This window comes from Pteropus alecto, unplaced genomic scaffold, assembly GCF_000325575.1.
Source record: "Pteropus alecto unplaced genomic scaffold, ASM32557v1 scaffold338, whole genome shotgun sequence".
Lineage (NCBI taxonomy): Eukaryota > Metazoa > Chordata > Mammalia > Chiroptera > Pteropodidae > Pteropus > Pteropus alecto.
This window is the reverse complement of record NW_006441995.1, coordinates 846,028-863,423: the sequence shown is the minus strand read 5'-3', so window position 1 is coordinate 863,423 and position 17,396 is coordinate 846,028. Positions and strand designations below refer to the sequence as shown.

Genomic DNA, 17,396 nt, shown 5'->3' with positions numbered 1-17,396 from the left:
CGCCGGCCGCTCGCCCTTCCCTGCTCCTGGGCCTTCCCCCGGCTCCCCCGGCGCCGTCCTCCCGCCGCAGCATCGTCAGGCTGACCGAGGCGCGGGGCTCGCGGGGCTCCCGGGGCCCGATCGCCCTCCGGACGGCGTGGGACGAAGTTCGGCCCGGCAGGAAGGACCTCGGCCCCGGACCCGGTGCTCCAGCTCCTGTCCAGACCCCGGTGGGCGCCCCACGGGCTGGAAGGCGATTCTCCTTCCCGAGCCTCCACCGTTGGGTCGGGTAGAAAAACCTCAGAGTCGTCCCTGGGGATGATTTATGCGAGGTGGTCGTGGGGAGACTTCTGTGTTGGACCTTAGATGAACATTGAGGAATGGACGCCATTTCCTAGACTCGTTTGTGGTGGAAACCACAGAAACAGGATTCTCTTTAAATTGCATTCGCCTATGTTGTTCTTAAAGGTACTTTTCTGGGAGGTAGACTTAACATATTTCCCTCCTAAGATTTTGTGAGTGTGACTGAGGTTACTTGTATTTTATTTTATTTTTTTCTGTTAACCAATTTTACTTGTTTCATGATGTTTTTTGTCAGTAGAATTGGTGTTTGTATAGCCAGTACAGTATGTAGCAGAAATAATCTTTGTCACATAACAGGCGGTGAGAACATCTTTTAGGGATCTAAAAGATGGGAAGATTATCCATCATCAATTTCTGTAGGGTTGTAGTCTCACATCTTGAGCTTTCTTTTTATCCTTTATGTTTTCGTTGCAAAACTTTTATCTAAGTGTACACCTGGAGTATTTTAAAGCAAATCCCTGGCCTAAATACTTAGGTACATACTTTATATCATATCTAGGAGAGGTAAGGACCCTTTAAAAAAATACCCAAAACCATAATATAGTTAGTTACCCCTTACCACCAAAAATAACATTAATTTCTTGGTATTATGTAATACCCAGTCATATTCAATTTTCCTGTTGTCTTTTTGAGTGTTAAACAATTTCAAGTTTACAGAAAAGTTCCAAGAAAAATATAAAGAACTCCTATATCGTTACTCAGATTGACCACTTATGTATATTTGGCTACTTTATCTTTCTCTTTATGCATGTGCACTAATATTTTTTTCTGAACTATTTGAGAGTGGGTTGCTTATATCATGTCTCTTTTCATCTTAGTACGATACACATTTCCTAAGAACAATGGTATTTTTTTACATAAGTACAGTCATCAAGTTCAGGAAATTCAGCGTTGATACATTACTTTTATCTTTTTAAAATACCATTTATTTGCTGAAGAAACTATCATTTATGCATCATTTTCATCAAATATTCAATCTATTCATTTACTTTTATGGATTCATGGTTTTTTATTTTATTTAATGGATTTATTTTGTAGAATTTTACATTCCGAATTTGGTTGATTTTATTCTGGTGTTTTTAGGATGTTCCTTCGTTCTCTTTATTTCTTGTCAACTGGTTAGAGTCAGACACAGATTCAGGTTCAGTTTTTAATTTTTTATCTTTGTAAGAATATTTCAAGAGGGTTCTGTGTAGTTCCTATCTACATAGCATCATATCAGGAGGATATAATGTGCATTTTTTCACTGTTAGTAATTTTAGGATTGATTAATGGGTGTAGGGATGTTAGTCCATCGTTTGTGAAGTTCCCCATCTACTTTCAATAATAGTTTTAGCAGCCACTAATTCTGTTTGACTAGGTCTGTTTCATTAGCAGATGAAAATCTAGATGACTACTGCCAATGATGCTTTTCTAATGCTGTCATTACTCTTGCATATTGGTAACTCTTTTTAAAGAGTTTATAACTTTTATATTTACATTTAAGTTATAAAAATACTAAGGCAGTAGTCATCTAGAATATTAGGGTTCTGAGCAATTGAAAAACAATGTTATATGAAATATGAGGATGGCCAGCATCTGAATAGGTTCTATGCTGTACTTGAATAGTCTTTCAAAGCTTATTTTAAATCAGTTTTTAAATATGGTATCAGTTATACCAAATAAATTCAAAATTTTTTGGATTTTGTAAACTGAACAGAATTAGGAAGATTAAAAAAAAAAAAGGAAGAATAAGGCTATGACTGAATACAGTCCAATGACCAAATGCCATCATTGTTCAAGATTTCCCAATTTTAAAAATTAAAAAATACATTCGGAATAGTCAGACTTATAGGAAAATTGTGAATATAGTATAGAGAATTTTTTTCATGAATCATTTGAGAATGACTGACAAACTGAATATTTTAGTGTGTAATTTCTACGGTCAAGGACATTCACCTCCATAATTGCAAGACAACCATCAAAATCAGAAAATCAACATTTACACATTAAAACCATCCAATTCCCAGTTTCTTTTCATAATCAAGTTTTTCCAGTTGTCCAGCATTGTCCTATATAATGAAAGGATAAAATTTACAGTGACTCATGTTTAGCTGCCAGGTTTTCCATTTGGGACCAATTCATCTTTTCCCAACTTTTATAACCTTGAAACTTTTGAATGTTACAAATCAGTCATTTTGTAGAATTCTCCTTAATTTGAGTTTGCCTAATATTTCCTTGTGATTAGGTTATATATCTTTAGCACATGTATCACAGAGATATTTTTATCATTTACCTATTAGCACATGATTTCCATTTGTCCCATTTCTAGTAATTTTCATTTTGATCAGTGGATTAAATCGAGTCTGCCTGACTTCAGAGTAGCTACTTTTTTCTCCTTTGTAATTAGTGTTTTATAGGGCTATACTTTGAAGCAATGTAAATATACCATTTTAATCAAATGTTCAATTTATTTACTTTTTTATAATTATATGGATTTATGATTTCCTATTTTATGTCATGGATTTTAAATCCAATACTATAATTTGTTTTGATGCTCAAATTGTCCTCTGGTCAGTGGGATCCCTTTCAGTGTAGCTTCTGAGTCCTCATTCAGCTTAAGCTTCAGTATTTTGTGCTAGGATACCCCACATTGTGAACATCCTTCTTAGATTCTTCCAAGAATAGACCATTCACCCAAGATTATGCTCTCTTCACCAGGCTTGGGCTCTGACAAACAGTTTTTGGCTTCCACTACAACTGTTTCCACACCCAGCATGGGGACTTGCCAGGCGTCTTCTCTTTGTTATCTCAGGGCTTTATTTTTATGTGAACTGGTTTGGACTTTCTTACAGCTTGATGGCTCAGCAGTTTGACTGCGTACATGGAATAAAGTAGAAGCTGTATTGCCTTTTATGATCTAGCCGTGAGAAATGCATAGCATCACTTCCGTTTTATTCTTGGTTAAAATAATCAAGGTCCCACCCAATTTCAAGGGTTAAGGCATGGACCAGAGCTCTCAATGAGAGAAGTGTCAAAGTCAGTGTAAGAAGAGCATGTGGGATGGGAGATACTATTGTGGTCATCCTTGGAAAATACAACCTGCTAAACTGAAAGAAGCAAATTACGTAGAAACTTTATTTTCAAGATCTTGTCCTAGTTTTTGTTTATCTTCATAGTCTGAGAAAGAACTTGTCAAAAAAGCAAATACATTTGCCTGACTGTTCAAGATATAAGATGAGATACTGAATGCATTGTCAGTATCTTACCTTAGAAAGAGAATTGAGCTGATGAAAAAGTAATTTGCCAAAACTTTATGAAAATTTGAAATTAAGATCCTTAGTAAATATGGGCTATTTATTATTATTGTTATTTTTGCTTTTTATAGCATCTTGTGATTTATTTAATTGTTCACTGATACTTTAACAAGCATGGAGATAAGATTAGAAGTTTTGACATCAACAAGTATCAAGCAGAAAAAACCCTGGCCACGAGTCTCCTGGTTGGGACAGGTAGGTTTGTTTGTTTTTTTTCTTTACACTATACCAGTTGTAACGTGTGTTAAATGTATGCTTTATATCTAAGAATGAAGAATATTCTGTGGCCTTTAAAAATTATAACCCATCTTTAGAAGGATTACCTGCCCACTGAGCAGGGTTTCATGTGTTTGTTTTTATTACTGTGTACAAGTTAGCTTTTCCAGAAAGTTTAATGGTCTATCTAGAAGAAATATTTTACTTTCAAAAAATTTTTTTTCATATTATGTTTAAGAAGATTGAGCTAGCATTGAACCTTTCCCTATAGGAATAGTCAGTGGAGTATTTCTTCCCATTGAGGCTTTCATGAGTGTGCAATAAAGTGCCTCTTAGAACTAGAATAAAGATGGGCCACAATACACTAAAGGCAAAGGAACATCATTCACAATATATGGAATAGATTCCTCACCTTAGGGAAGTGGGCAAACCTATAAAATCCTCTTAGAATTTATAATTAATAAAAATTTTAAATTCAGTGTTTAGTGTCATTTCTGTGAGATATTTTATCTAATTTCCTCTAGAACAACCTCTCTTGGTTCTGAATCATCTGGAGATCTTGTTAAAACAAGTGCTGGGCCCTACTCTCAGAGTTTCTGATTTCGTAGGTCTGGGACAGGGTTGAAAAATTTGTATTTCTAACAGGATCTGAAGTGTTGCTGATGCTGCTGGTAACTTTGAAAGCCACTGCCTTAGAATATATGAAAACAAGGTTAATTCAAAACAGCATACTTTTTCTAGATAATAAAAAATGATCAGAGCCATGGATTACAGAAGCCATATCTATTTTAATCTAACTTATTTAAAACTTGCCCATACTACTCACTGTTCAAATCAATGCGATTAAGCAGTGGAATTCAGTTTTGGCAAGCAGAATAGGAAGACTTTCCCATAGTTTTAAACTTTAAAGAAATCTAAGTTACAATCATTAGGTCATCTTACCACATAATTTTAATAAGAGGTTTTTAATTTTGGAAATCTTCAGTTAACTTTATTGTTCATTTTATAATTTGTGATACAAATGTATAATCTTTCTTAAATATCACTATTTTCCTTTCTGGGATAATTTATTTAGATGAAAGTTTGAATTAACTTCTGGCACCTCTTAAGTCTCTCACATATTTCTTCTCTTAGGAAAATGAAGCCGTTTTCCTTTTGGATGGTAAATTCATAAATGAAATTAATTTGCTATCAGGAAGGACAAAGAAGAAAATTCCTAGTCTGCAGCCTTTGTTGAAGGATGTTATTGTCCTAACAACATCCAGTAATGGTTAAGTACTACCGATATTTCAAAAGGCTAGAGTCACTGAATTTTGACAAATAATTTGGGTAATATTAAGGGAAGTATTAGATTGTAAGTATTGCATTTCTCTTTTGGAAACAGATGCCTGGCTGGCTGGGGTACTCACTACGGGGGAGCTTTTCCTTTGGAACAAAGATCAAGATTGTTTGAAAACTATACAAGCACCTGAAAAGCCTAAGGAAATGATACAAACTGCAGTAGGTGAGAATTTATTTTGTACTTGTTAAATAAGAAGAAAAGAGGATGAAACATTTTCCTATTACTATTTTTAAAAAAAACTCTGTATATATATGTATTTCCTTATTTATGTATTTTTAAAGCATTTTATTAGTTTCAAGTATACAGTACATTGGTTAGACATTTAGATAGTTTAAGAAATGATCCCCCCGATTACCGTATCACCCCTCTGGCTCTACACCTAGGGATCACGTTACTGCTGACTACATTCCCTATGCCGTACTCCCTTTCCCCATGACCATCTCTCAACTACTAATTTGTACTTCTTTAACCCTTCACAATGTATGTGTTTTTTGATGGTGTTTATTTGTGATACTTAAGTCGGTTATGCCTGACATATCTGTGATAACAGTGGGTTCCTAATATCACATAAATATGTGATAAATATTATTATTTGTACTTCTAATATATTACTACTGCTTTCGTTTTATATCCTGAATGGTAACATTTAGATTTCTTATTGTCAGAATAGATAAATTATATACTTTCTGGGGAGACTTCAGACTTTAGAGGTTTAATTACTTTTTTCTTTTCTTTTTTTTTTAGCAAGTGGTTTGAGATTGTATTTGTATGTATCTGGAAATGGGAAAAGAGTTCTGCTTATAACTCTTTCTGGATACATATTTCTTTGGGAATATTTGGAGTTCAAGAATATCTTAACTTCTAAACACCCTTCGTTGATGGGCCAGTGGTCCCAGATCATACCTAAAGAATCAGCTCATTTGCCTTCCGTTGAAGATAAAGAAGCTGTAGTACATGCTGTTTTTATAAAAAATGAGGTAAAATCCAAGTCAGACAGGGTGTTATAGAAGTTGATCTCAGACTCTAAAAATAGACACTATCTGTGAAGCTGTTGAGCAAAGTGCATAATGGTATAGCTATAGATCTCTAGTCATCATGTCACACTAATTGTGAAATTATTATGGAAAAGATTTTTATATTTTTTGGTTACATTTTAAAAAATGTTTATTAAAAATAGTTTGAACTTAGAACTTCCTTTCTCTTCTCTGGTTTTACTTTTCTCTAGTTTTAAAATATAACTAGAATCGATGATATTAAGTAAGCCATCAATTCCCAGGATATAATACATCATTAACTGAAAAACATTTTAAATAGCTGCATGGGTGTATGGACCAAAATTTTATTATGCAATTTACTGTTGTTAGAAGTTGTATTTTCAAGTTTTACTGTTTTTCTCTACTCCCCCGCAACCTCCCCCCGCCCCTCCCGCCCCATGGGAATAGTGCCCTAATTGAAAAAATATATAGCTATTTTAACAAGAGAAAAATAAGTAAATCTTTCCGGTTATAGCCACAGTAAATGGCAGTGTTCTTAAGAGAATAAACTGCACCTTGATGTCCTATTTGGTAGATATGCCTCTGGCTCAGAAATAAATTGCTTAGTCTTTAGCTTAATGTTAAAAATAAAAATACAAGCAGGATCTCAATATGTTTTATTTATTTTATTTACAATGAGAATATATTTTATATATCTTGATTTATTTTCAGATTAATTTTGTTAAATTTATCTACAGTTATTTGGAGACTGCTGCCTGTGTTCATTTACTTTTTATTCTGAGGAATGCCTAAAGTTAACATTTCTAGCAATTCGGTGGCATGAGAATGTATTTACACCTATAAGGTGAGATAAATGTTTCCTTCTTTCTTATTTTCTGTCCTTTTAAAACATCTTTTGGCCTATAAGTACATAAAAAGATTCATAGTAGAAATGAGAATTTCATCTGAGACTTTTACAAATCTTTTCTTTCCATAAATGTTCTATTTCTTCAGTTTTCATTTTTAAATGTTTAATCTAGAAAGTTTCTTTTTTGCTTTTGTTTTCCTTCTTGGAAGAGAGAATACATAAAAGATATGGCAGGCTATGGTCTTACTTGTCTTAAGACTAAAAAAACCATTTTAGAAAGTAATTCAATTGAAATTTAGAAGGTACATAAGTTGAATTTACTACTGTACCTTTTAAATGCTCAAGTATTTTTTATTAAAAAAGTTATGTTCTAAAAAGCCCAATAAAATTGAATGCATTAAAAGCATATAATGCCTAAATAAGATTTACTAAAATAGTGTGAATTTTGGTTTTTTTTTTCTTTCTGTTCATTTTACTTTTTTTATGTTAACAATACCTTATTAGGTTATAATTTATATAAAGTAAAATAAATGAATCTTAAGTGTACAACTGGACTTTAATAAATATACGTGTGTGTAACCATCCTCATATCAAGTATAGAACGAACATTGCCACTATCCTAAAAAATCTCCTCTACCTATTTAATCCCTTTAAAAATGTTAGTAATAATGTAGAAATATGTGTATCTAAACCATTAGTGGAAGCAGATGTATTTAGGGTTGGCTACAGATCATTATTAGTAACAAAACTGATATTGAGCTTAATTTGTGACTCTTTTGTCACCTAGATAAAACTCCCAGATGGTTGCTAAGAGGCCCCCTAATATGTGCACATGTACGAATTTAGTTGGATTTTTAAATTTTTTTTGTAATGAAATTTAAATTAATTTAAGTTACTGTACTACTTGTTTTCAATTTCACTTTCATAGTTCATTGCCATACTGCGTTCATTGGGCACAACAAGATTGCCTTCTGAGTAGTCTAATTCCTAAATGTGAGTCGGTGAAGTCAAAAGGAGCTCTGATTTCTGCCTTTTCAAGAGATGGCCTTACTCTGGCAGTAACTCTTAATCAGAAAGACCCAAAGGTCAGTGAATGTACTCTGTCTTGGAAATAACCTATAAAAGAGAGTTTAGTTCAGTTTTGAGGATTCTTTTTTCCCCCTGAAGATTGTTTTTTCCCCTTAATATTACTTTGTTTTTTAAATTGTTTTTTTCTGATCCAGCTTAAATTAAATTAGCTGCCATATCATAGTTTTCAAAACTTGGACTTGGCCTTCAGAAGTGAAAAGAGGGTAAGGATAAAGGAAGAAAGAAGGGCAGTGTGGTAACTTATGTTTTTAAGATATATAAAAAGAAGAGTTATGGGTTGTCAATATTGTTTTGCCAGTTGGGAAAGATCCCCGGATAGTTTACTGTTATAATAGATCTCTAGGTTTCCAGAATTATAAGTAATGGTTAAAGTAAAATAATTTTAATGCTTTTATTGTCTCTTTTTTTCTTTCTAGGCAACTCAGGTATTATTTATAAACACACTAAATTTTGTTACTCTCTGTGGTAGCCTTAAAGGATGTAGCAATAAGAATCCTGTGGTTCCAGCTACACTCATCAGGTAAGAACTCTTTTGTATTTCTAAATGATGTTTTTATTTTCTTTTCCAACAGTTTGATAAGTTTAAGGCTCTGATAATTCAATAACTGTTGAAATACATATTCAGATAGGTAATGCAACTTTCAGCATTTGTGCTTGATAAATCCTGAAAATTGCTTTATATGAGGAAAGACTTAAATACTTTCAGGAAGAGTCTGGTAGGGTAGAAGATACATGAACATATTTCTTTTATTTCTTTCTACATCGTCTTAGGAGAAGTGGAATCATGACTGGTTAGAAAAATATTGGGCTTAATTGGAGAGGCTGAAAGGAAAAACCTGGACTGGGAAGACCATTATTTACTTAGGCAGAGATGTTTATAGTCTTTTAAACAAAGTTGGCATTCTTCCCTATGAGTCAGTAGCAACATAAGTGGTGATTTTAGATGGCACATGAACTGCCACCAGGACCTGTGTGGGAATATAGTGTAGGAAGATTTCCTCTTGGACCTTCTAATTTCCTTTTCTGAACACTTTATATGCTATTCTCTGAATTTCCAATTTTCAGGTCAATCCAGCCTTGCCTTTTCATTTTGCTTTCCCTCCCAAAAGTTCCTTTTGAAAAGTATCGCTGGTTTCAGTTCTGCGGTTTTTTTGACTTAGCGTGTCCATTTACATGAGGAAGAGCTACTTTTTTGTCTCCATGAAATATATTACCAGATAGTTAAGGAGTTAAGGACTAGTAACACTGGCTTTGTGAAGAGGGAGGCTGCTGCTGAGTGGAACTCAAGCAGTCTTCAAAGAGGACAGGCATGGTGTTGAAGTTTAAATCTATCAGTAGATATTAGTTGTAGACACCAGTAGGATTAAAAGTTGTTCTGATTAAGATGTGAGTGACTAAAAGGCTTAACTTTTTTTTTTAAACTTATGTTAATTAGTTTACAGTATACCGTACATTGGTTAGACATCTATATAGTTCATAAAACGATCCCAATTGCTCCCTCCCTTTCCTGACTTTCCACCTAACCAACATACTAATGCTAACTGCATTCCCTAAGCTGTGCTCCCCAAAAGCTTAACTCTTTTAGGGAGTATTTTCATTTTATAATTTGCTTATGAATCTAAGTAAATTTCTTATTGTATGTTGTATGGAGTAGATATTAATGAGCAAAATTTTTTTTTCTGAGAAGTGAAATACATGAAGTATGTGTGTCAGTTGCCTACGATTCTTTCTGTTGCTTTTATTTTCGAAGTGTTTCCCTCCTGCTTGGCTACTATAAATTGTCAAAGACATTGTAGAGAGTCCTTTCTAAACAAATTGTCTTGTTTTTTTTCTAGGTCCTACTGGGTAGGTGATATCAGCTGGACACATGATAGTCTTTTTCTGGCTTGTGTGTTAAAACGTGGCTCTCTGGTTTTATTGACTTGCCAGGGTGAATTGCTAACATTAATTACATTTGGTTGCTCTGTAGAATTTGGGCCAGCAGAATTTATTCCTCTTCACCCACTAATAACATATAGGTGAGACATTTAAATTGTTAATTTGTTTATAGAAGTTTTTCTTTTGGTATTACTGTACTGTTTTTTTTTTATAATTTCATCTTTCAAATTGTCTTATTCTTTCTTTGAGTTGTCATCTCAATATCTGTTTCCTATTTATAGTTTTTTTCTATTTCTTTTTGTGGCTTAATCCTGGTGAAAATTTGACATTGTGACTATGTAAGTATAAGTTGTTTAAATATTGCACTAAAAATTAATTTTCTTTTATATAAAAGTTAATAAAATCATGATATGTACTTCAGTGTCTTAACAGAGCACTTAGGTAAATTAATTCAAAATTAAGTCAGCAGTTGGATTTATCTACTTTTTTCCCAAAGGGAAAAAGTTGTTGGAGGAAATTGTTCAAAGACTTTAGAATTTAGCCATATTTTAATTTTTAATTATGAGATGGGGTAGCAGTTTGGCTTTGGAGTCAGATCAAAATTCGAATCTTGGTTTTTCTACTTGTTAGTTGTATGACTTTGGGTAAGTTATTCTTTAAACCTGTTTCTTTTACTGTGAGTGAAGATGATAAATGATCGAGGGAATGAAGGAAGATAATTATAAATCACTTAGCACAGTTCTGCCATAAAGTTAGTGCTTAGTAAATGTTTGTCGTTATTGATGTTGCTGTTATACATGGCTAGACACATATACTCAGCTATTTGCAAAACAAAAAAAAATTGGAAAAGACCTTTGAAAGTCATCTAATCCCTTTGCTTTACAGAAAGGAAACTAAGAAGGGCTATGTCCTTGATTATATTTAGCAAAAAGTGATGCTTAATTTTTAGCAGTAGAAAACTCTTATGGAAAAAAGTTTCATTTCCTGCAGTGAAAGTATTTTTTCCTCATTTCTTGTGGTCTGATTCATAATTGACTATAATTTCCTCCCATTCTCTTTAAAATTAATATTTGGGGCCTTTCAAAATAGATTGCTTTTTCTGATAACAGTAGTAATACATATTTTAAAAAACGTGAAAATCAAATGTTACAAAACTAAATATTGTAGAAAATGAAAGACTTGTAATTTTATTCCTCAGAGATAACAATTAACATTTTAATGTTGTCCTCTAAAAAATTACACATTTGTAATAACAATAATAGTTTTTCTTAAAACAAAATATATGACATAGAATGTTTTCGATTTTGTTTTTTTGGTTTAACAGTATATCTGATAATGTATTTCCATAAAGTCATTTTTAATGGTTCTATAGATTTGCGTGGTATATGCATTCTATAACTAATCTCTTATTGTTGACCATTTGCCTAATAAAATCTGTGTTTGAATAGTTCCCTAACCAAAATCTTATATTTTGATAATTTGTCCTCTTTGTATTTATAAAGCCCTAAAGTTACTAAGTAGCGATATTAAGTAATCAGAGTCAGGTATACCACCACAACAATAAATAAGTTCATTTATGTGGAAACTCAGTTAATTTTAAACTGCTGAAATTTTACTCACCACCATCCTCTCCAAATGTTCTCAGTTTTTCTTTCTCTTTCTTAACACATATAATCATAGTTCATAATTATAAATATATTTAAATATATGGTAAGAAGAAAAGCTAATTTCAGTGGTGTTTTTTTTCTTTCTCTTCCTTAACACATATAATCATAGTTCATAATTATTATAAATATATTTAAATATATGGTAGGAAGAAAAGCTCATTTCAGTGGTAAACATGACTGTCTTAAATTCTTTTATGAAATAGTTTTATAAAACTAGATTAGAAAAATAGAGTGAATATCGCAATTCAGGGAAAACTCAAAAAAAATCTAAACTATATATTGTGTAATTATGTTTTCATTATAAATATATACACATTTAATATTTTGCATTTAATGTGTTTACCTGTCATCATTCTATAACTTTTAATTGTTTTGCTTTTTCTTTGGAATGTTTTTTTAAGATTTTTTTTTTTTTTTTTTCTAATTTTGAATTTTGATGTTTGTTTGCTAGACCACAGCAGTTTACATTTCAAGATTTAAATACTGTAGATTCATCAGCTTCTGATAGTGACCCTATGAGACAGAGATTTTCTGTGAAAGCACACTCACGGTTACCCTACCTCATTATTTCTGATGGATACATGGTCACAACCCTTCGATTTCATGATAACCTGTCTCCATCAGTGCTCATGAGATCCCTTCTACTTGATTCAGCCCAGAGGCTTGAGAAAACATACCAAAGTGTGCTGTTGTCTAAGGTATAGTGCTTTTTGGTATCATTCGTAAAAGTTGTTTTCTTATTTTTTCAGATTTAAAACTATACTGACAGTAATGTCCTTGTATTGTATACAGTTATCTATAGAATTTTTAATTGCTTGTAATAGAATTACAGATACGATTTTGCTCTTGGAAATCTTATCTTCTTTAGCCGAAAGGCAAAGGTCTGAACTTGCGATCACTGGATTCCCTAAGGTCGAGCCTGTTAAAACACCAAGAAAATGAAAGTTCAGCTGATTCTTCTGTCCCAAGATTCTTGCAAGTAGAGGAAACAATGAAATTAAATGAAAAAACAGATTTGCAGGTACTTAGTAGTGGTGTTTTATTCACTTTGAACAGTTAATGTATTGACTATATTCCAAGACATGTAATTTGTTTCATTTTTCTCGTTAAAGGAAGAGAAATTTGAGAACACCAAAGTAATTCTACTTGTATTAAATGGCATTCAGTATAATTTTTTTCACTTATGTTTTAGGATTTTGAAGCAGAAGAAACTAACGAAGCCATACACTTTCCAAACAACTTACTCTCTTTTTGGAACCAAAAAAGTGGTCCGTTGTTTAGTAGTGCCAAGGAGGGAAAGTTGGAATTTGCGTCTATGTTTGATACGATACATGCAAAGGATAATGCTGAGGAGACAGACAGAACCATTACTGAACTACATTCTGTCCAGAAAAATCTCCTTGCAGCATGGACTATAGGAATTTCAAAAAGTGTGACAGAAAAAAAATCAATGTTAAATTACACAGTAGTTTGTATCACTCATTTTTTCTATATTCTTCAATTTATAAAATGTCCTTTCCCCAAACTTGATCTTTTTTTAAGCAAGAGCCCAAGACATAATGCATGGGTACTTTGTATCTTTCAACTATTTCATCAATGTTTATCAATTCAGTATTGGGATATGAGATACAAACAAGATGTGGGACATTTGGTCAAGCTGACCTCAAATACTGTAACACTTTTGCTGACTCAGCAACAGCGGGGTCATTTATTCTCAGAGAGGCTTTTAGCCTGTTTTCATTTACTCAGAATGGTAGCTGATAATTTAAATGGCGTATACAATCTCCACCCTGAAGTTATTTCAGCATCAACTGATGGAAGTCGAACAACAAATCAAGACTCATTGATGGTACCCATTTTTCAAATATTTCAAGATAGTGGTTCACAGGCAAATTGGTCTTGGAATTCATCTTTCAAGATTCGTCCTCAAGTAGTAAATCTTGTTCAACAGCCAGGACACAGGTATAAATTACTTTAATATTAGCATACCATCAGCATTGTAGATCTTTTCCTTTTTAAAAAATTGAGATATAATTCCTGTACTATAAAATTCAACATTTTAGTGTGCAGTTCAGTAATTTTTAGTCACACGGTTGTAGAAATATTAGTACTAATTCTAGAATATTTTTATCACCGTAAAAAGAAGCTTTGTATCCATTAACGCTCAGCATTATAGACTTTATTTTATCTAAAAATATTTCGGACTTATGCCAAATGTTAATCAACACACATATTTTATTAGTCTTGAGGAACAAGGATACTATTGAAAGATTTGGGTTTATGAAGATTTTACAAATAACGCATTTTTTTGATTAGTGAACTTTGTGCTATATTTAAATCTGATCAGTTTGTATATATTATTACATCATTGAAGAATACAGGCAGAGTAAGGCTAAGTAGGAAGCTATACTCATTATCCATCATCTGAGATTTGGTTTTGATGATTACCTAATTTTGTGTATAGATTGATTGTTCTCTGGAGAGTACTGTATGAAAAAACTTTATGGTATCAAACGCAATTAAGTCAAAGAGTTCCTGAAGGTGACCAACAGTTAACTGAAAAGATGACACATGAAGCATCTACTGTCAAGTCCCTGCTGTGTCATATACAGGCTAACTTACAGACTGCCGGAGTTTGCTTGAACAAAACCTTAGAGCTTAAATCTATCAATGGTCAGTATCTCAAACAATTTCTAACTCTACAAATAAGTGATATAGTAACTGGGCTTTGATTTATTAATTGGTTGTGATTGTTTTTCAAAATAATATCTGGCTGAGCTGTATCCACTAAATTTTAAAACATAAATTTTTATAAAGTAATGTAATTAGCCATAACTAATTGTTGGTTAAAAACTTTATAGGTGAAGAGTGTTTCCTATTAGGATCATATGAAAAATCTGTTCAACTGTGGAAGAAAGCTCTACAAGAAACTCAAGAGAATGGTAGGGGAGTGTTAAAAAAATAATATTTGCCATATATTGGTAAAAACATTTTAGCATTCTATAGAGCCTAATAATTCCAAATTTCTGAGTGCGTGTAATGTCTTAATGCTCAAATAGAATACATATCGGAGGCACCTTGACTATCAGAAACACTTAAAAATTGTCTTGGAATTTGTAGAACAAGAATTTTTCTGTTATCTACAGATAAGTCTCCTTCTGTCTTTTTTTTTGGTTAGTGATGGAAACTGATTGATTTCGATAGGTAAAAAATAAGATTTAGATCCTAAATAAAAATTTTTTTTTTTTTTGTCCTTAGAGGGACTGAGAGTTTCTAAATGAGAAACTATGGGTCAAATGTTTTACCACCTTTTACAGACCTAGAGAAACACGGAGCTAAGGCTCTCTGCCTTTTAAGTAATTCAACTTTAACAACTTATTGTGAGTTAGACTTATTGTTGGGTTAAATATGGGATACCATGGAGCTTTTGATGAAAATATAGGGGTATGAATCTAAAAACTGGTGATAGCTTTTATGATATGGGGCTGAGGATGTGGGAAAGTTGACGAATTCTGAAATGGTGACCTTGGCACTAGCTCTAACTGCAGCTACTACATGGTCAGGTTTGGCCAATTATTAAATACATTTTCTGACTGCTGTGGCTTTGTATGTTTCATTTATTCTCTACTTAACCAGTATTTATTGAGAACCTGCTATGTGCCCAATACCACATTAGGCAGTAGGGATAACTAAAACAGCTTTACCCTCAAGTTGCCCACGGTCTGCAGGAGAGATTACATAAACAACCAGCACTTTTCTCATTATGTTGTATGGTAGGTGCTGGGGAAGCACAGAGGAGCATTTTAAACAGTCTGAGGCTGGAGTGCAAGCACCAGTCTAGGAAAAACCTAGAGGAGTTGACATTTAAAATGGAGTAGAAATTGGCCAGTTAAAGTGAGAATGGCTTAACAGAAGATATAGCATTCCAGAAGCAAAAAGGCATGAGAAACCATGGCAGTTTGGTAAACTGCAAGAAGTTTAACAGAAGTAGATTTTATGGCAAATGTATGTAATATTAGGGATAGGGTGATGAGAGGGTGGATAGAGAACAGATGATAAAGTGACATAGTGTATTCAGTGCCGAGGGATTAAGATTTTATCCGGAAGACAGTGGGATCAGTTAAGATACTTGAGGTAGAAAAGACTTTTTAAATAAATACAGGTCATTTGGAAAGATCACTTTGGTACAATGTGGAGAGTCATTTGTAGGAGTGTGGTGTAGAGATGTGGGTTTTGTTTAAAAACAAGGAAACTAGTTGAGATCCTGAACCAAATTCATGTCAAGAGCACTGGAGAACAAAGGTCATATCTGGCAGCTATATAATAGGTTTGATCACTTGGACTTATGACTAAGTTGCTCTGGAGAAAGAAGCCTAATGTAGTTCTCAGATTTGGGGATTGTTCAACTAGATAAAACCAGTGGCCTTTAAGGTGAGAAGTTCTGATGGAGAAGGGTTTTCATAATGACTTCCATCGTGGGCCTTTTCATTTAATTTCATTTCTACCGTGTCCATTAGGAATTACTTTGTTTCCATTACTAGAAGTAACAGTGACTTCAACAAGAAAGAAGTTTCCTTTCTTATAAAAAGAGGCCAGAAGTTGACAGTCTGAGGCTGATTTGGTGTGTCTGTGGTCTCAAGGACCCACACTCCTTTAGTTTTTCTGCTGTCATCCTTAGTGCATTGCTTCCCATCTTAAGGCCGTCCTACGAATTAAGATGGGTGCTGGAGCTGCAGCCATCACATCCATATTCTAGGCAGCAGAAAGCAGGAAGGGCAAGAAAGGGTACACTTCCTAGCTGAGTTTAAGCAGCTTTTCTGGAAGTTCTACACAATATTACCTCTTGATTCAGAATATAGTCATATATTCACGTGGCCACATCTAGTGAGAAATTGTGATGTAAGTGCATTGTAACCCCAAATAAAGTTAGAATTCTTTTACTCAGGAAGAATGGTTAAGGGACAGGCAACCAGCAGTCTCAGTCCTAAACACCCTTTAAGATACTGGAAGGCAGTGGTCAGGAACTCCTGTTTTATTGAATAGTGTTTCTTCTTTGGCAAGTCTTTTTGACTGTCTGATATATGTATGGTTTCTTGTGTGTTTTTTAAACAATGTTCTCTCCTGTGTTATACTATGTGTACTTGAGATAGATATTAGTGGACCTCAGTGCTGAGATGAGGATTTACAGCTCTCTCTGTGGGTAAAATCTTAGTCATTTTAGGACCTGATGAAAGAAAACTGTTCAGAACTTGAAAAAGAACAAAGTATTGCTCACCTGTTTTTTAAAACTTTCATTGAATTGTAAAACGGGTACAAAAAAGTTCACATGTGAACTTTTTGATGAATGTTCATAAACTGAACACCCAGATCAAGGACACTACCTTGCTAATGTGTTTTTAATGTAAGCTTGCTTTTTTCTGATTTAAGGAGGAAGAAGGACATGTTTTCTTCAGATACGCTATTATCTTTCTCTTTTATACTGCCACCTCTATAGTTACAATTTGAATGATGCTCAAGGATTGTGTGATCAGCTAGTAAGAGAAGTATTGAGGTGGTCCCACCTACCTGTAAAAGAAAACGAAGATAGTTCAGGTAATACAATTTATTAATTTGTATTTATAGGTTTAGATATGGAATTGCTTATACATAAAAGTTGGTTCTGCCCTATTGTCAATTTTGGACTGGCTTTTCAACGGTAAGAACCATTTAAAAAATCTTTGGATT

The 17,396-nt window shown here is 33.4% G+C and overlaps 1 protein-coding gene across 1 annotated transcript in view; it reads left to right on the top strand.

Moving 5' to 3' along the window:
- Nucleotides 1–9: 9 nt before the first annotated feature.
- CPLANE1 (ciliogenesis and planar polarity effector 1) overlaps nucleotides 10–17,396 on the top strand; it is a 91,817-nt gene continuing 74,430 nt past the window's right edge. Inside the window, 15 exon segments of the mRNA XM_015595319.2 lie at nucleotides 10–447; nucleotides 3,710–3,833; nucleotides 4,989–5,124; nucleotides 5,239–5,358; nucleotides 5,941–6,173; nucleotides 6,929–7,035; nucleotides 7,967–8,123; nucleotides 8,544–8,647; nucleotides 9,963–10,145; nucleotides 12,124–12,370; nucleotides 12,541–12,693; nucleotides 12,865–13,634; nucleotides 14,137–14,345; nucleotides 14,534–14,614; nucleotides 17,100–17,264. Coding sequence (XP_015450805.1) covers nucleotides 3,753–3,833; nucleotides 4,989–5,124; nucleotides 5,239–5,358; nucleotides 5,941–6,173; nucleotides 6,929–7,035; nucleotides 7,967–8,123; nucleotides 8,544–8,647; nucleotides 9,963–10,145; nucleotides 12,124–12,370; nucleotides 12,541–12,693; nucleotides 12,865–13,634; nucleotides 14,137–14,345; nucleotides 14,534–14,614; nucleotides 17,100–17,264 — 2,746 coding nt within the window. The 5' untranslated portion in view covers nucleotides 10–447; nucleotides 3,710–3,752.